The 14481-nt window shown below is 38.2% G+C and overlaps 1 protein-coding gene across 1 annotated transcript in view; it reads left to right on the plus strand.

The window, feature by feature from the left end:
• The window catches only part of MAMDC2 (MAM domain containing 2), a 63992-nt gene extending 49526 nt beyond the window's left edge, over positions 1-14466 (plus strand). Inside the window, exons 10-14 of the mRNA XM_082497924.1 lie at positions 6217-6310; positions 7973-8125; positions 11757-12016; positions 13059-13143; positions 13495-14466. Of these exons, the coding sequence (XP_082354050.1) occupies positions 6217-6310; positions 7973-8125; positions 11757-12016; positions 13059-13143; positions 13495-13556 (654 nt within the window). The 3' untranslated portion in view covers positions 13557-14466. The remainder of the gene's footprint in view (positions 1-6216; positions 6311-7972; positions 8126-11756; positions 12017-13058; positions 13144-13494) is intronic.
• Positions 14467-14481: the final 15 nt, after the last annotated feature.

Consider the following 14481-nt stretch of genomic DNA (forward strand, 5'->3'; position numbering starts at 1 on the left):
GTTTATACATATATATATATATATATGTACATACTGCAAATAGATGTGCTATATAATGATAGCAAGAAGGCAAGAAATTTAAAATCCTGATTTGTCAATTTGTACTTAAGGCACTCTCTCTTTTAGTTAGTGTAAGTACCTATGGTCCTATACACATACAGTATTGTTCTTATACTGTGTAGTGCCCAGGGAATAAATGTGACAAGGAAGAAATAGAAAAAAAAATTAAACCCTTCATGTTTTGTTGAATAAACCTCTTAAAGGGCAGCATAAAAATCTGAGTCTGAAATACGTAGATTATTTTTAATCTGATTGAATATACTGCAACTGATCTTCCAGGACAATACATGGCAGGAAAATTTCAGAGCTAACTGAAGGAAAAATTCACATATGTCATATGTAACCTGGAGATGCTTACATGCACTGTGAAGCAAGAATCTGCATTTTAATTGTGCCTCTGTATGTGCGCGTTTGTGTGTATATGCCACCATAGAAAGATATTTCTTTTATGTAAAATGCCTAGATTAAAGTGAAGTTTTAAGTGCAGTAGGGTCTACTTACATCAGTTCTGTTCATTTCTGCTAGATTTCACCATTCTGAAGCTCAGGTTTTCAAAAGGAAATAAGTTGTTTATCCATTCATGCAAGTTTTCGCACTTACTTTGTTCTTGAATACCTCCCACAGAGGTAAAACAAAAATCCTCAGAAAGGCAGCTGGCATGATAACAGTCCACCCTGCTTCCATCAGAGTAGTTGTGGCAGCATTTCTTGGGTTTTCAGTCTTTCAGTCTACTTTTCTTCCTCTCTGATGTTTTTTTTTTTTCTCACTCTCTTTTCTTGAGTTCATCTGTTTGTTTTCACCCATCCTCCGTAACTAATTTTAGTTGCAGTTGCGAGAAAGCAAAATCAAGTGACTGAGTGTTGCACTTCAATATTTACATGTTTTAAAACAAACAAAAGGGAGGGCTTTTTTGGGGAATGACTAAACACTGAAATCCTTTGCTGCAGGATGCTGTGGAGGCCACTAGTATACATGCATTTAAAAAGGGATTAGGCAAATTAATGGAAAAAAGACCTCACAGTGACCATAAACACAGTGGTACAGGTGTGACCTCCAGTTCAGCAAGTTCTCCAGCTCTCTGGGGGCTCAAGACAATATAATGGCACAAATGGCTTTATGGTTGATTTGTTTCTTGTACTGTTTTCCCTGAACAACCATTATCACTTCTCTGCCTTCCTAGGGCTTGATACGAGGGTCTTTGGACCTTTGTTCTCACACCGTCACTGTGATAATGCTCAATATTAAATTACTCTAGCATTTCTCTTTGCCGCTGAGAAATTTGTGTCTCCCATTTGTCCACCGAAGCCATAGGTAAATGACTAATGCAATCTTGGATATATGATGAAGTCCTAGATTCCTGTGACCGGGTCACTAGGATAAAGGACACAGTTCTCCAATCAGGTATCAAATGCAGGAGGGCAGACATCCTAGTCCTCATCTCCTCCTTGTCCTCTGAAAAACCTTCACTTATGTCAAAAAAAGCTTGGTGCTGTTCTGACACAACCCTTGATCAGTCTTCCCACAGTAAGGTATGCAACCTAAAGAGGTTGGAATGAGCTGCAGTTTTATAGTATGGCCGTTTCTCCTTCCTTCTCTCACCTGTAAAACAAGAAATTTCTTAAAGAACAGTCACTGAAAATGTCTATTTAAAATAAGAACATCAGGGTCTGTAAATAGTAGGATTAGTGCATGCAAAATGTGTACCCCACTCTCTGTGGTGTTTGATACACAGTTGTGGAAACGACCTGCTGGAGACTGTAAAAATTATTCAGGTTAGAAAGTGTTACCTATGTGGCCTGTATCTTCACAGTAGCTAAGCAAGGAGATATGTTGCATGAAATATTACATACCTGCTTTTGGTATGTGGAATACTTAACTGACCTTTCCTTTTTTTTTTCTCAACTTTTGTTCTGGGTAGTTAATATTGTGATACTATGATGCCGCATCATCTGACAGGAGTCCTCAGTTTAAAGGCAAGAACCTTTCCCTCTTATAAAAAGAGCCAAGGAAACTGTTGCACTGAAAAGAGGATAGAGCTATAATAGCAGATTTGTGGAAATCCAGGAGGGCCCTGGGGGACAGCTGAGGATATCAGTGTCTTGTGTATATTTCTGTGCAGGCAGTATTCTCTACTAGACAGTGCAATCCAGTGAATATAGAAGTAGCATTAACAGCCTGTGGCCCAAGGTTGTTCCATTAGCTTTGTGTTTCTCTTCCCTTGTTTGTTTCTGCAACCCATTTGGCCTTGGACAGGAAAGGTTTTCAAAAATATTTGTTCAAATGTCATGAACTTATTAGCAATGTTATCCAATTATTTATGTAGAAGCTTTCATAATCCATTATTTTTCCCGCAGAAGCTCATTGTATTTACATGGCAAGAAATCGAACTTGCCTGGCGAATGCCATTTTAAATCCATTTATTTTATATGACAGAAGCTTGCAGACGTTCTAATTTTGGCTTAATATCTTTCTTGTGTTCTTGATAAATGAGTTTCTGACTGTTTAAGCCAAAGAAAAACAAGCCATTTAAAGTCTGGTTTAATTAAACTAGTTAAAAGTAATCTGGATAACATTTGTATTGAACAGCCCTGGGTCAATCAGATCGGTTCTCCCATTCCCTGTGCCAGTGATGAGTCCCTGGCTTACACACTTATAGGGCTCTGTACTAATGTAACTGTCTGAAAAGCCAGGATCCCTGTTTTCTGAAAACATCTTGACTGCTTTTTTGTGTCATGTCACACTTTTGTTTCTGGTGCTTGAATTATTTTTGGATTTCGTAACACTGAGTTTTGTGTCAATGTATGGAAATTACAACAGTTGCTTCTCACAAAAACCCACTTCAGACTCCACTATAACTGCCGTTCTCCTTTAAGCAATTGAACCTAAATATGTATCTAAGTGACAGACTGAGTTTTGTGTCTACACTGATATACAGTATGTAGTTTAAACCCAGGAATATTCACTAGGATGGAATCAGGTAAATTAATTTGCTGCAGAGGCATAGCTTGCTTTTAAGTCATCAGATTTGGCTGCTGTCACAGTTTTTCTTTTGTTTAGCTGGTCTGGCTCTCTAATTGAGCAAGAGTTATATTTTGGGGTATAAACAAGTAGGAAAGAAAATACACAGAACCATAGGAATCCTGGGGGCATCTTCTCTCTGTTTTTCTCCTGTTCTCAGTCCAGCTCCCTCCAAACCTCCTTTTACAAGCTTCCCCCTTAGTCCTTCCTTACACTTCTTGATGGAGATACCACTCAGTATCTGCAGCACAATGCAACAACATGTCATGGGAGAAGTGAAACCCCGCTTCCTCTACCAGATGTTCTCATCTGGCGTTGCTCATTACTGATATAATCCAGGATAAATGCTAATTATTGATACTTCGAGGCTCCAAACCAGGAACATTGATTAAGTGCTGGAAAATAAACCAAAGCAGCTTCCAGCAATCAGGGCAATGATTTGGAAGGAAACTAATGTCCTGGCTGTGTCCTGTTATTGGAACAAAAAGAGACATGGGAGGAAAATACATTCTATTTTTTAGTAACACAGGCAACAACTGCCTGCATTTGATAATGTTTTAAATTTAGCCTCCAAGATAGCATGCAAGTCCAGGAAGATTTGTTACCTAGTTTGAAACAATTAGTATGGTGTTCGTCTGTCATGTTTTATGAAGAAAGTGTGAGCTGAGCACAAAGATCCCTCCATTCTCTTCTCCAAGGCATGAGATAACCTCATAAAAATTTCTTTTGGAAGAGTTAACCTCGGAAATATTTTCATTCAAAACAAGAACAAATGTAAAGCATCATGAGATTAGTCCTATTGTGACTATAGAAAGGATTCAGGGATCTGATGTGGGCTGAAAATGAGTAGCTGAGTAAATCCAAATTGATACAAATCTGGTAGCTAAAGTTCAAATAGTCAAAGATGTTCCTTTATGACAAAAAAAAAAAAGGACATTTAGGACAAAAGAAGAGTGAATAAATTTGACCTGTGAATAAAAATAGGTTCTACTTCATTGCTTAAAACTAGATCAAGAGTATAACAACAAAATAAGCTGAGGGGACAATGGACAATTTTGGTACGTTTGCTATAGCTAATACTGGAAACTCCACATTCCCAAACACAAGCTCCCCCACCCCACCCCTGTGCTCATGGCAGCGTGTCACTCAACAGCACAAAAAGCAAGTGGAGAATTAGTAATGCTAAAGCTACATACAGATGACAAAACTGAACAAGTTTACAAGTGTCACTGAAACAGATCAGTCCTTTGATTGTACAAAGGCTACGGGTTCGATGGCCTTTGAGAGACCAAGAGTTATTGTTGCGATGCTTTTGAAATGGAGGGCTTTCTGCAGGCTCCAATGGGTAATTACATACCTTGTATGGAACAAGTTATTGCAATTTAAGAATAAAGAACTTGATCCTGCTCCCAATGATGTCAATAGGAAAACATCACTTACAACATGATTCCACAGTGTGGAAATGTTGTTTCACAAACGAGGACTGACCTCACCCTTTCATGTGTGGTTTTCTGAAGATTCTTGGGTTTAGGATTATAATATGTCTTTAGTTTATTACAAATGTTCACCAGAATGCATTTATTAAAAGTCTGGTGAATGACGTCCACCCAACGTCAGTATTTATTGTATTCTTTATTCCAGGAGATGCTACCATTTTTTAATAGATTGCCCCTGTTTCGTGAGAATGAACTTACAAAGTAGGAAACAATTTTTGTCCTGTTAAACCTTAAGAATAGAGAGCAGCTCTACAGGAAAAAAAAAAAAAAAAAAAAAAAGGCCCGTTTTAGGCTACTATACACTGAGCAGTTGTGCGTGCTGTGTGGGGCACTCCTCATGTCCAGTTTACAAGACAGGTAATCACTGTTACCAGGATTGGTAGCACTGAACGGAAAACGGTTCTGAAAATTGCTCCATCCAAGGCAGCATAACCCATACATGCTTCAAAGGTTAAAGTACAGTTATGTGCCAGGCTGTTTTAGAAGGAGATGGGTAAATATATACTACAAAGCAAAGCAATCTAGCAAAATCAGTGTAATTGAAGAACATATTGAAGGTGTTATCGAGCCTGTTAAAAGAGGACATATTAAATAATGCATGAATGACTTTTAACAACCTTTTTATATGTGTGTGAAACTGTCAGTCAGCATTTAACCTCAAATATGTAACTGAGGTGTTTACAGTTGTTGCAGAATATGAAACTGTTAGAAGTGACACTCATCCGTCTCCAGTCATTCGCTCAGACCTCATCACAAAGGAATTGTTTTGAAAAGCTCCTCTTAAATTATGGTCATAACCCCAGTGGTCAGACAGATGGTTTGCAGTAGTTAGGCAAAGAAATCTGCCAGCGGTATTTTCACAAAATAAACCTCATTGTGTCATTTGTAATTCAAACAGATCTGTGTCAGCCTTGGGAGGAGGGCAGCTGGCAATCTTATAGTTTCTATACATTTTATTTTGTCATCTCATGAGTGACTTGTATAATCTGTGGCAGAATTAATGAGTAGTCAAAATATCTTGGACACTATTCTTGATCTTCACAAACCCAGATGAACACTGTGAATGAAGCTTAGCTTTTCCAGCCTCCTGGTGTATGATATCATGGCCTTGTGTCATTTCTGAATAATCACATTTTATGCAGTAGCTTCATCTCATCTCTATTGTTCTTTGGTTTTTTGCCACGGTCATGTCTCTTGGCCATCACTCTGCATTACTCTTTCAAATTTATTTTTCCATGGATAAAACCTCCTGGTTCTAAGGATAAGATAGCTGAGGACATTTGCACTGTTCACGTTGGGGTTTTTTTGGGAGGAGAAACTGCAACGGCCTCAGTGAGTCATGTTTGCTTATACACTAAAAAATACACACTGTCCTAATAAAATGGAAACTACTTACAGACATACATCATTTGCCTATAGAAGTGAGAAAACTCTTTCTATTGAATGAAAAGATACATCTAAACCCCACTGGATTTGAAATTTCAGTCATTGGCAGTATTAGTACATGCCAAAACAAAGTGGATTCATCATTTCTGTTCTGTAGATGTCAAAATTATTAGCACATTCGAAAAAATCTAAGATTTTGTACTCTGAACAGTGCCAGCTTTTGTTAGATGCCTGAAACTTCCTTCATGTATTGCAGGTTGTCTTTGTGAGCTGGTGTAAAAGCTTCTGGGACTGTGGACTTGTTGCACTGGATGATGTGTCATTGAGCCTGGGGAGCTGCCAGGCTGCTGGTAAGACCATGTATATTTGTTGTCCAACAGCTGCTACCCTTTTTAGTAAGAGTTTATGGCATACCTTCATTTTCCAAGCCTATCCTACAGCTGCCTTCATCCCACTGTGGTTTCCTTTCTTTTCTTTTTTCCAATACGTATTGCATAAATCCTGTTTTTGCAGCAACATACATACAGTTAGGACCAGTTTTTGTTCACAGGGGTACCAGCTAACTCCTAATGAGCTTCACTGACTTGCAGTTGTATATAGGTGAGCGTTCCTTTTGGAGCATTACATTTAAAAAAAAAGCCCAACAGTCCAATTGAGGGGAAAGTAGTTTTCAAAAGGCTTTTAAGAAACCAGGAATGGACCCAAAAGCACTATTTTCAAAACACAGAATTATTCTATTTAGTCCAGAAGTAGAGTTGTACAAGGCCAAGACACAGTCCCTTGTCTGAACTGCAGTTCTCTAATGAAGACAGATACGATGAGCCCAACTCTCCCTCCTGTAGTGGGAGGAACTGAATGCTTTTGGGCAAGGCTTTACCCTCTGACACGCACATGCTAACCTCTCTGAACTCACCCAGACTCCCTCTTCTAGGGCTTTTTGAGGTTTGACAATGCAACAATTGTATCCTAATTTGGAAACCACCCTCACGAGACAGGCACAATCTATAATCCCATTCTTCTTCGGAATAAAGCCATGCCTTTGAAATAGCGATGAGCCTGATCAACCATGCCATTTATATTCCCATGTAATAAGAACTTTTTAATGACCTCCTTTGATTGGATTTCATGTGTTCAGGCAGCTAACCATTACAGAACAGAGAGAAGTCACATGTATAAAACAAGATGCCATTTTTCTACAGTGTTTCCAATAATTGTCTTATGTAGTTCCTAAGTAATTTGAAAGGGAACCAAAGGTGCAGAACTGATGCTTGGGTGTATAGTCATATGGGGACTTGTCAGTGATGGCAGCAAAAAAATTCCTGAAAAATGCCCCAGAGTATGTGAGGTATCAAGGCTTCCTCCATTCCAAAAGGTGAAAGCAATTCAATGTCTACTCCTGAAGTACAAATTTAGATTATAGCAGAAAAGCTGACAGAAGCTTCTTGGTGAGGATGTGAATTGTCAACTTTCTTCTGCATCATCTCATAGAATTGAAATAATGAAAATACTCTGGTAATTGCAGCTCTGTGGTCTTTTGTATGTGGTATTAGAATCTGGTGCCAAGGGAACATAAGAGAGCTAAATGTGGCTTTTGATTTCAGATCACAGAAACTCCAATCTTTGACAAGTCTCATTTAATATGCATGTTATACATGCTGGAGCTCATTAAACTGCTTGGGGTGCCACAGTGGTGAAGAAAATTACACTGGCACAGCCCATTGTGGAGTAAGAGCTCTGATGAGATAATAAACTGTACGAGATGTTTTAAAGAATACTAGTACACATTAGTGAGCCGGACCAGGGCACAGCTTTCCCCAAAGCTGTGAAGAAAATGAACTTAAATTTCATACATCTTTTTGAAGCTACCTTTTGTAAGCTGGTATTGCTGTAAGTATTGCTAGGTAGCTACAAGTGATTTCAGCAGGTGAGTGAATGCGATACATTACTTGTGTAATCTCTCCATATATCCATCTAATATATTTGCAGTTTTAAACAATGTCCTCTCCTTATAGATGTATTGCTGCCCAACCCTGGAGAGTGTACTTTTGAAAAAGATGAGTGTGTGTTTACCCAGAAGAAGAGAGGTCGTGGGAGTTGGCACAGGAGGAGGGGTCCAACTCCCACGTCTTACACGGGGCCGAAAGGAGACCACACTACCGGGGTAGGTGAGTTAAGCTCCACGTTGAACTTTCAGAACAGAGATTGGTAGTTAGTCAAAAATACTTTCAAATGATAACCTAGAACACAGAGAAAGTTTTTACTGTTCTGTTCAGAACAGTTATCAATCAAGTGGAGTAAACCTGTTCCTTAGGGACCCACGGATGGTTTTGAGAATGTTATGTTTAATCTGAATTATCTGCAAACCAAGATGGTAATTCGGTCTTCATGTCCTAAAGTAGTCCTTTCCTTTGGAAAAAAAAAAAAAAAAAAAAGACAGGGTGACTCTCCAGACCCTGCAGAAAAGCCTTCTTCCAAACCCCTAGTTTACATGAATATTCCTGGAAACTAAAATGCAGACAAGTGGTTGGGGGCTCTTTTGCATCGGCACCTTTCCGTTTGAATTTAGAAGAAAATATGGATAATAAAAGAGGTCCCACAGACCCTTTGTCTTGAAAAATCTGCTCCATAACCTCACTTCTGTAATTTAAAGTATTGAGGCAAGTGGGGCTCCCATTAGCAGGAGCGGGTGGACAGAAAACTGCATCAGAATTGCCCCCACACCAGGGGCAGTACCTGGTGACTTTTGGAAATGATGAACTGTGTCACTGTGTTGGGTGCTCACGTTCCTGCAGCAGAGGACCTCAGTAACAACTCCACTGACTTCCACAATATGATGGATAAAACTGCCCTAAGGCTTGTGAACTTTAAATGCTTACATAGTTTTATAAAGGCCTTTGAGGCCTTTGGATTTGTCCTCCTCCACAGCAGCTAGCATTCTTTCAACAAGTCATAAAGTCAGTTGTGGACAAGCTGTCTTATTCACAGTAGCCACCTATCCAGTCTGTTAAAAATTTTAGCTGGATTACAAAAGCAGTTGGCTTGCTCAAAAGGCTCACCAAAAGCCATTATTACTCTGTCAAGTCAACTGTGATGGAGCGTAAATCATGTTAAGCAGTTTACCAAGCATAGTTATTTCAGCTGTGCATATGAAATCTCGCTCTATGCAAGCTCAATTGAAGTTACTCTGGAAAACTGTTTTGTTTCTAGTTAACGAAATAACAAATGCTCCTAGTTAATAAAATAACAACTGTTTTGTGTTGTTTCTGATCTCTTTATCTAAAAAGATGGCTTTGCGCACATTCAGCAAAATCTCCCTTTCCTATCTCCTGGTAAAATTTCAGTAATAGCTGCATCCTGAGCAAGGTATGGAAATTGACTAGAGAGGTGGAAATTCATGGTGTGTGGGACTGTATGGCCAAAAACCTACATGTGGAATTCAGAATGCAGATGGGAATGTTTCTCTTTGGCTTGAAATTTCAGATCACCAGGAAAATACGTTCTTCCGTTGTTAATTCTAAACAGTACTGATTCTGGGTAGAAATATGAATAGCCCTCCGAGATAAGTTTTAAAGCTTGAAGTGTCTCTTATGTGTCATGAAATAAAACCAAGAAACATTACTTACAAAATCTGACCATATTCTGACCAGATCTATTGGCTAAGTTACCTAAGTGGAAAATGTAAGCGATCTAGAAATCAAGAATGTTTTCCCAATGATACCTTTGTGCTGTGGAATGACTTTCAAAAGGGAATGTTGAAATTCTTGTCCCTTTTCCATATAAAACTTAGATGACATTAAGAGTGAATTACATGACATACTGTCTGTAAGTCTTTGGTACCTGTGCTGCCCAGTTCTTCTGCATCAGCTAGATGTGTGATCACCAGCTTTAAAATAAGTGAGAATTTTTTCAAATGGTTTTTGAAGTTCTTTTGAGAATTTTTGTTTTGAAATGTGGGTGAGACTCTTAGAGAGGCATTTGTAGGCCACCTCTGTATTGCCTGTCAGACCCTTCTTTTTCTACAAAATATAATCTAAAAGGACATTACATTAAATTTACTGGCTGTTTTGATAGGTAACCAAACTCAATTCCGTAAAAGAATTCAACATTCAGGTTTGTTTGATGCTTTTTTTGCCCCCTGGTTATTCCCTAGATAATATATTTTATTCTTCCTCTTTCAAATACCCTATATCTCAGCTCTTGTGTTTCCAACGACAATAATCTTTTCCTTACAGTAGGATCAACACTTAAACAGTTTCTTGCTCAAGAAAAGGAATGGGATGTTAGCACAATTTTCTTGATTTCTAAGGCAGAAACTGACTTTAGACCAATTTTCAGTTTATATAGATCACTAAGTATTCTGAGATCTGAGGCTGATAGCTTGACTTTAGAAGTGGTGATGTAAGAGATTCTTTTAAGCCTGGCTTGTGACAACAATGTTTATCCCTTATTTCACACATCTCTTTGCAGCAAGATGTGCTGAGAAATACAAGGATTTGAATTCACAAAAGCAAGAGCTGATCTAGTCTTTCCAACAAGTTTATAATATGATTCAGGCCTTAGAACTAAAGGCAAGTTATTTATTATACTGTAGTATGAGCTGTAGGTTTTGATTTCTAACTGAAGGAGCTTTTAAGCCTAGTGAACATCAAAATCCTCGCAATGGCTTGCACTAGTTTTGGTATAAATAGCCTTGGGAATTCTCCAACACACTGTACGAAATTATCTCTTCTTTACAGACCTACAGCTGCAGATAATCTTCCTTTTCACCCTTTCTCTCTACTGCTGCTCACCACCAAACTACAACCCGGGTTAGAGGGGATGTCTTCAGCATGGGTTTGTGTAGATAACAGGACTCTGAGTATCATGGGACACCCCGAGTATCCACCAGCTGCTCTTACTGCTCTCAGCTTTCCTCCTGCCTCCCTGATCCTTAGGAATCCTCTCTCCCCCTGAGGGCAATCTCACCACCAGGACTTGTGGTGGCAGAAGGGCAGCTTGTTTTCTCCAACACCCCAAAAAGGGAGCAGTGGGACAGCATGAAGAGCCGCTGCAAGACCTGAGTTCACTGCCTGCTGGCAGAGTGTACGTCTCAAGACACAGAAGAGCTGCCATATGCAGCAGATGGGACGTGGGGATGCTCCTCAGCCTTCAGATAGACCTCAGTTTGCTCCAGTTGGAAATAACTGAATGATGGAGGGGGGGAGGGCAGGGGGCCGTAATTTGCCTGCCACCAATTAATGATTGATTTTTCCACAGATCAGAGTTCATGACAATCTTTCATTCATTCACGGATTCTAGAGAGTCTAGTTTTCCTCACTTGTGTCTTCACATCTTGATCACAGAAAGAAAAATATTATTGATGTCATATGTGGTTTAAAAGAGGTATTTCAATTCATTTGCTTTGTTAATAGCATCAGCTCCAACCATTGCCTAAATGGTACCTGCAGATGTACATGCAGCTGTCTCTGAATTCCAATTAATCAGCCTCTGTCAGACTGCATTCCTGGTTTAAGAACAGCTGATTTTTTCTTACTTTGTATTCCTTTCTGTTGCTATGTATTTCATCAGATATAAACAAATTTTTAAGTGTTATCACATTAGCATTCACAAACATTACCATTATTACACAATTATTACAATTTCACAAATATTACAGTTCACAAACGTAACGGTCTACGGCATAAAAATATTTATCAGAACTTTCAAGTTTTTTATATAATGAGCATGTTATGCATAATTAACATGCTGAGAGAATGTATTCTACTGTCCTAATATTTGCTTTTATATCTTTTTAAGGATACTACATGTATATAGAGGCATCCAACATGGTCTATGGGCAGAGAGCATACCTAGTTTCAAGATCACTAAGAGGAACCTCTGGAAAACAGTGCTTGACATTTTTCTATCACATGTATGGAGCCGGGACTGGATTATTAAGTGTTTATCTAAAAAAGGAAGGTGATGATGAAGAGATTCCTTTGTGGCGGAGGACAGGGGAACAAAGCATCTCATGGCTAAGGGGACTGATAGAATATGAAAGTGATAGAAACTACCAGGTAAGAAAAAAACAAAGAAAAAGCAGTAAAAATGGAATATTGAACTGAACTACGTGGTAGAATCCAAGTTTTGGGTTGTATACAAAAGAAGAAAATCTTAAAATGTAGATAGCATTGAATGGACACCTGAACAAGCTGAAGTAATGTGTAATTTCTTACAAATGAAGGTAGGGAGGGAATTACTAAAGACATGAATAGGCTACAAGTGTGAAAATAGTTCATTAATTCAAAGTTGGGGTATTTTTAAGTATTTAAATGCTGTTTTCCTATCATGGCTTTTCAGTAGTGGTAGTTTTTATTTAGATCACTTGTGGAATTTCTTTTCCTTCAGCTGTCTAAAGCCCTGTCTAGATTTCACATAACCACAATGCTGTGATAAAATGGCTTCTTCTTGCAGGATGGTGTTTCTGAGGTGGCACCAAGAGAAAGGGATGATGCAAAGCCAGAGCTCTGCCTTTGGTTTCAACAGTGCCATCATTTCAGTATTGCCAGAGACAAAGCCTGCTTCGTTTTTTTTTGTCAAAGAGGAAGCTGAAATTGCTATTGACTGAAACAGCACTGGGCACAAAAACTGCACTGATCACTAACAAAAGATGTTGTGTGGGTTTTTTTAATCACTTTGCCTTAAGAGCTTGGAAATTAATTAGGAAAAAAGAAACCTTTTACTGAAAGGCAAGTTTAGCCTTATCAGTAAGACCACAACATAATATTGTAATGCTTTTTTTCCCCTCAAGTGTTGTTTGCATATGGGCAACACACAGAGACACACTTGGGCTGAAAAGCAAAATAGAAGTGCCACAGGACTAGAGAAAATTTATCAGTGGTCTATAATACACAGCAATTTCTTAACAAATTGTAACAACAAATTGGCTTCCTTCAGCATAGCACACACCCAAATTCTCTGAGCAGTCCACTGGTGGAGCATACAAGTTTCTTTTTGAGAAGCAGGCTTTCAGGACATGCTAGATCCTTGAATAAACTGCATGGGTCTTTAGTCCTTCCTCCTGGGGGATTCATGAAAAGCTGTCTCTTACCTTTACAGATTATTTTTGAGGCAATCCGCGGTGTGTCAATGAGAAGTGACACTGCTATTGACGATATTCTGTTCCACGCAGGACCCTGTTTGGGTAAGTTTAAACATACTTTATTTCTTTTAGGTGATACCTAGCAATTCATGGTGCCTTTTGTAATTGGGCAGGTGATACTTCTTCCCTTGATTTATCACTGAACGGATCTGACTTTAGTATCATGTTGCTGCGTTAGTGCAGAATTTTTGTTTTCTAATAAGACACAAGACCATACTCAGAATACACAAGACTATACTCAGAATCTGGACTAGTAAAGATGCTGTAACGCTTTCTAAAAACCATATGGCAGTCCATTTAAATCCAGCATGGTAATTACATTCTGTCTTATGCATTCTTATGTATGATAAAAAAAGAAATGATTACAGTATTTCCCTCTTCTTTGTATTCTAGAAGTGGAAGAAATTCAGTTCTCATCAGGCTATCCTGACAGCTTAAACGAAATTGAGTATTAAATACAGTCTGCTGAAAGGAATGAAGTACATAGAAGATTTGTATGTGAGAAACTGCACAAACTGTCTATTTTAAAATACGTTTTAAGGAAATACTGGACTGGTTTGAATATGCACCAATGTATAGGAAAAACTCAGAGCACTCATGTTCCTTGCCTTTGCAATGAAATTATTGACTCAGGGCTTCTTAGACTGTTTTTTTATATATTTTTTCTCTTTTGCATGAGGTATCAGTTATTATATAAAGGCTTCCCATTTTGCACAGATCATTCATTTTAATGCCTTTTTGAAAATAAAAAACAAATCCGACCTTTCTGGTCTATAGGTAAAAAGAGGAAAGTAAAGGTGCACAATTAAAATCCAATATTGTGTTATCTTAAATCTGCATTCAGTGAATGTTTTGTGTTGGGTACAGAATGGATTTTTGTTAAGGAAATTATAAATATTTTGAAATAATAAAGAAAATAGTATTAGCTACTAGTAATAGCCAACATGTTAAGTGCAATTATTCATGATGACAAATCTCTCTGGGAAACTCTTAACACTCTGCTGGCAATTTTTTATGGTTTTGTATTATTTTACTATAACAAATATATTTGTTGTCCTTGCCAATAACCAACTCACTTTTACTGTTCCAGTATAATTCAGTGTAAGCTGCTGACATTTTGAACTATTTGAAATGAAACTCTTTGAAGCCACGTATTTTCTGGCATACAAGCCTTGGGGATTTTTTCAATTTCTACACTCACATAGAATGTACCTATGCTTTACGCAACCACAGATGCCTTGCATTTATATTAAGAGGAAACTGAAGTCACACAACTTGTTAATTTTTAAGATTATATGTGTTTGTGTGTAGGGTTTTGTTTTGAAATTATTATAACTTCCTAATAAAATGTAACTTTGAAAATCATCTTATTGCTCTGCT

The sequence above is a fragment of the Vanellus vanellus genome (assembly GCF_965231255.1).
Source record: "Vanellus vanellus genome assembly, chromosome: Z".
In the NCBI taxonomy this organism is placed as follows: Eukaryota; Metazoa; Chordata; class Aves; order Charadriiformes; family Charadriidae; genus Vanellus; species Vanellus vanellus.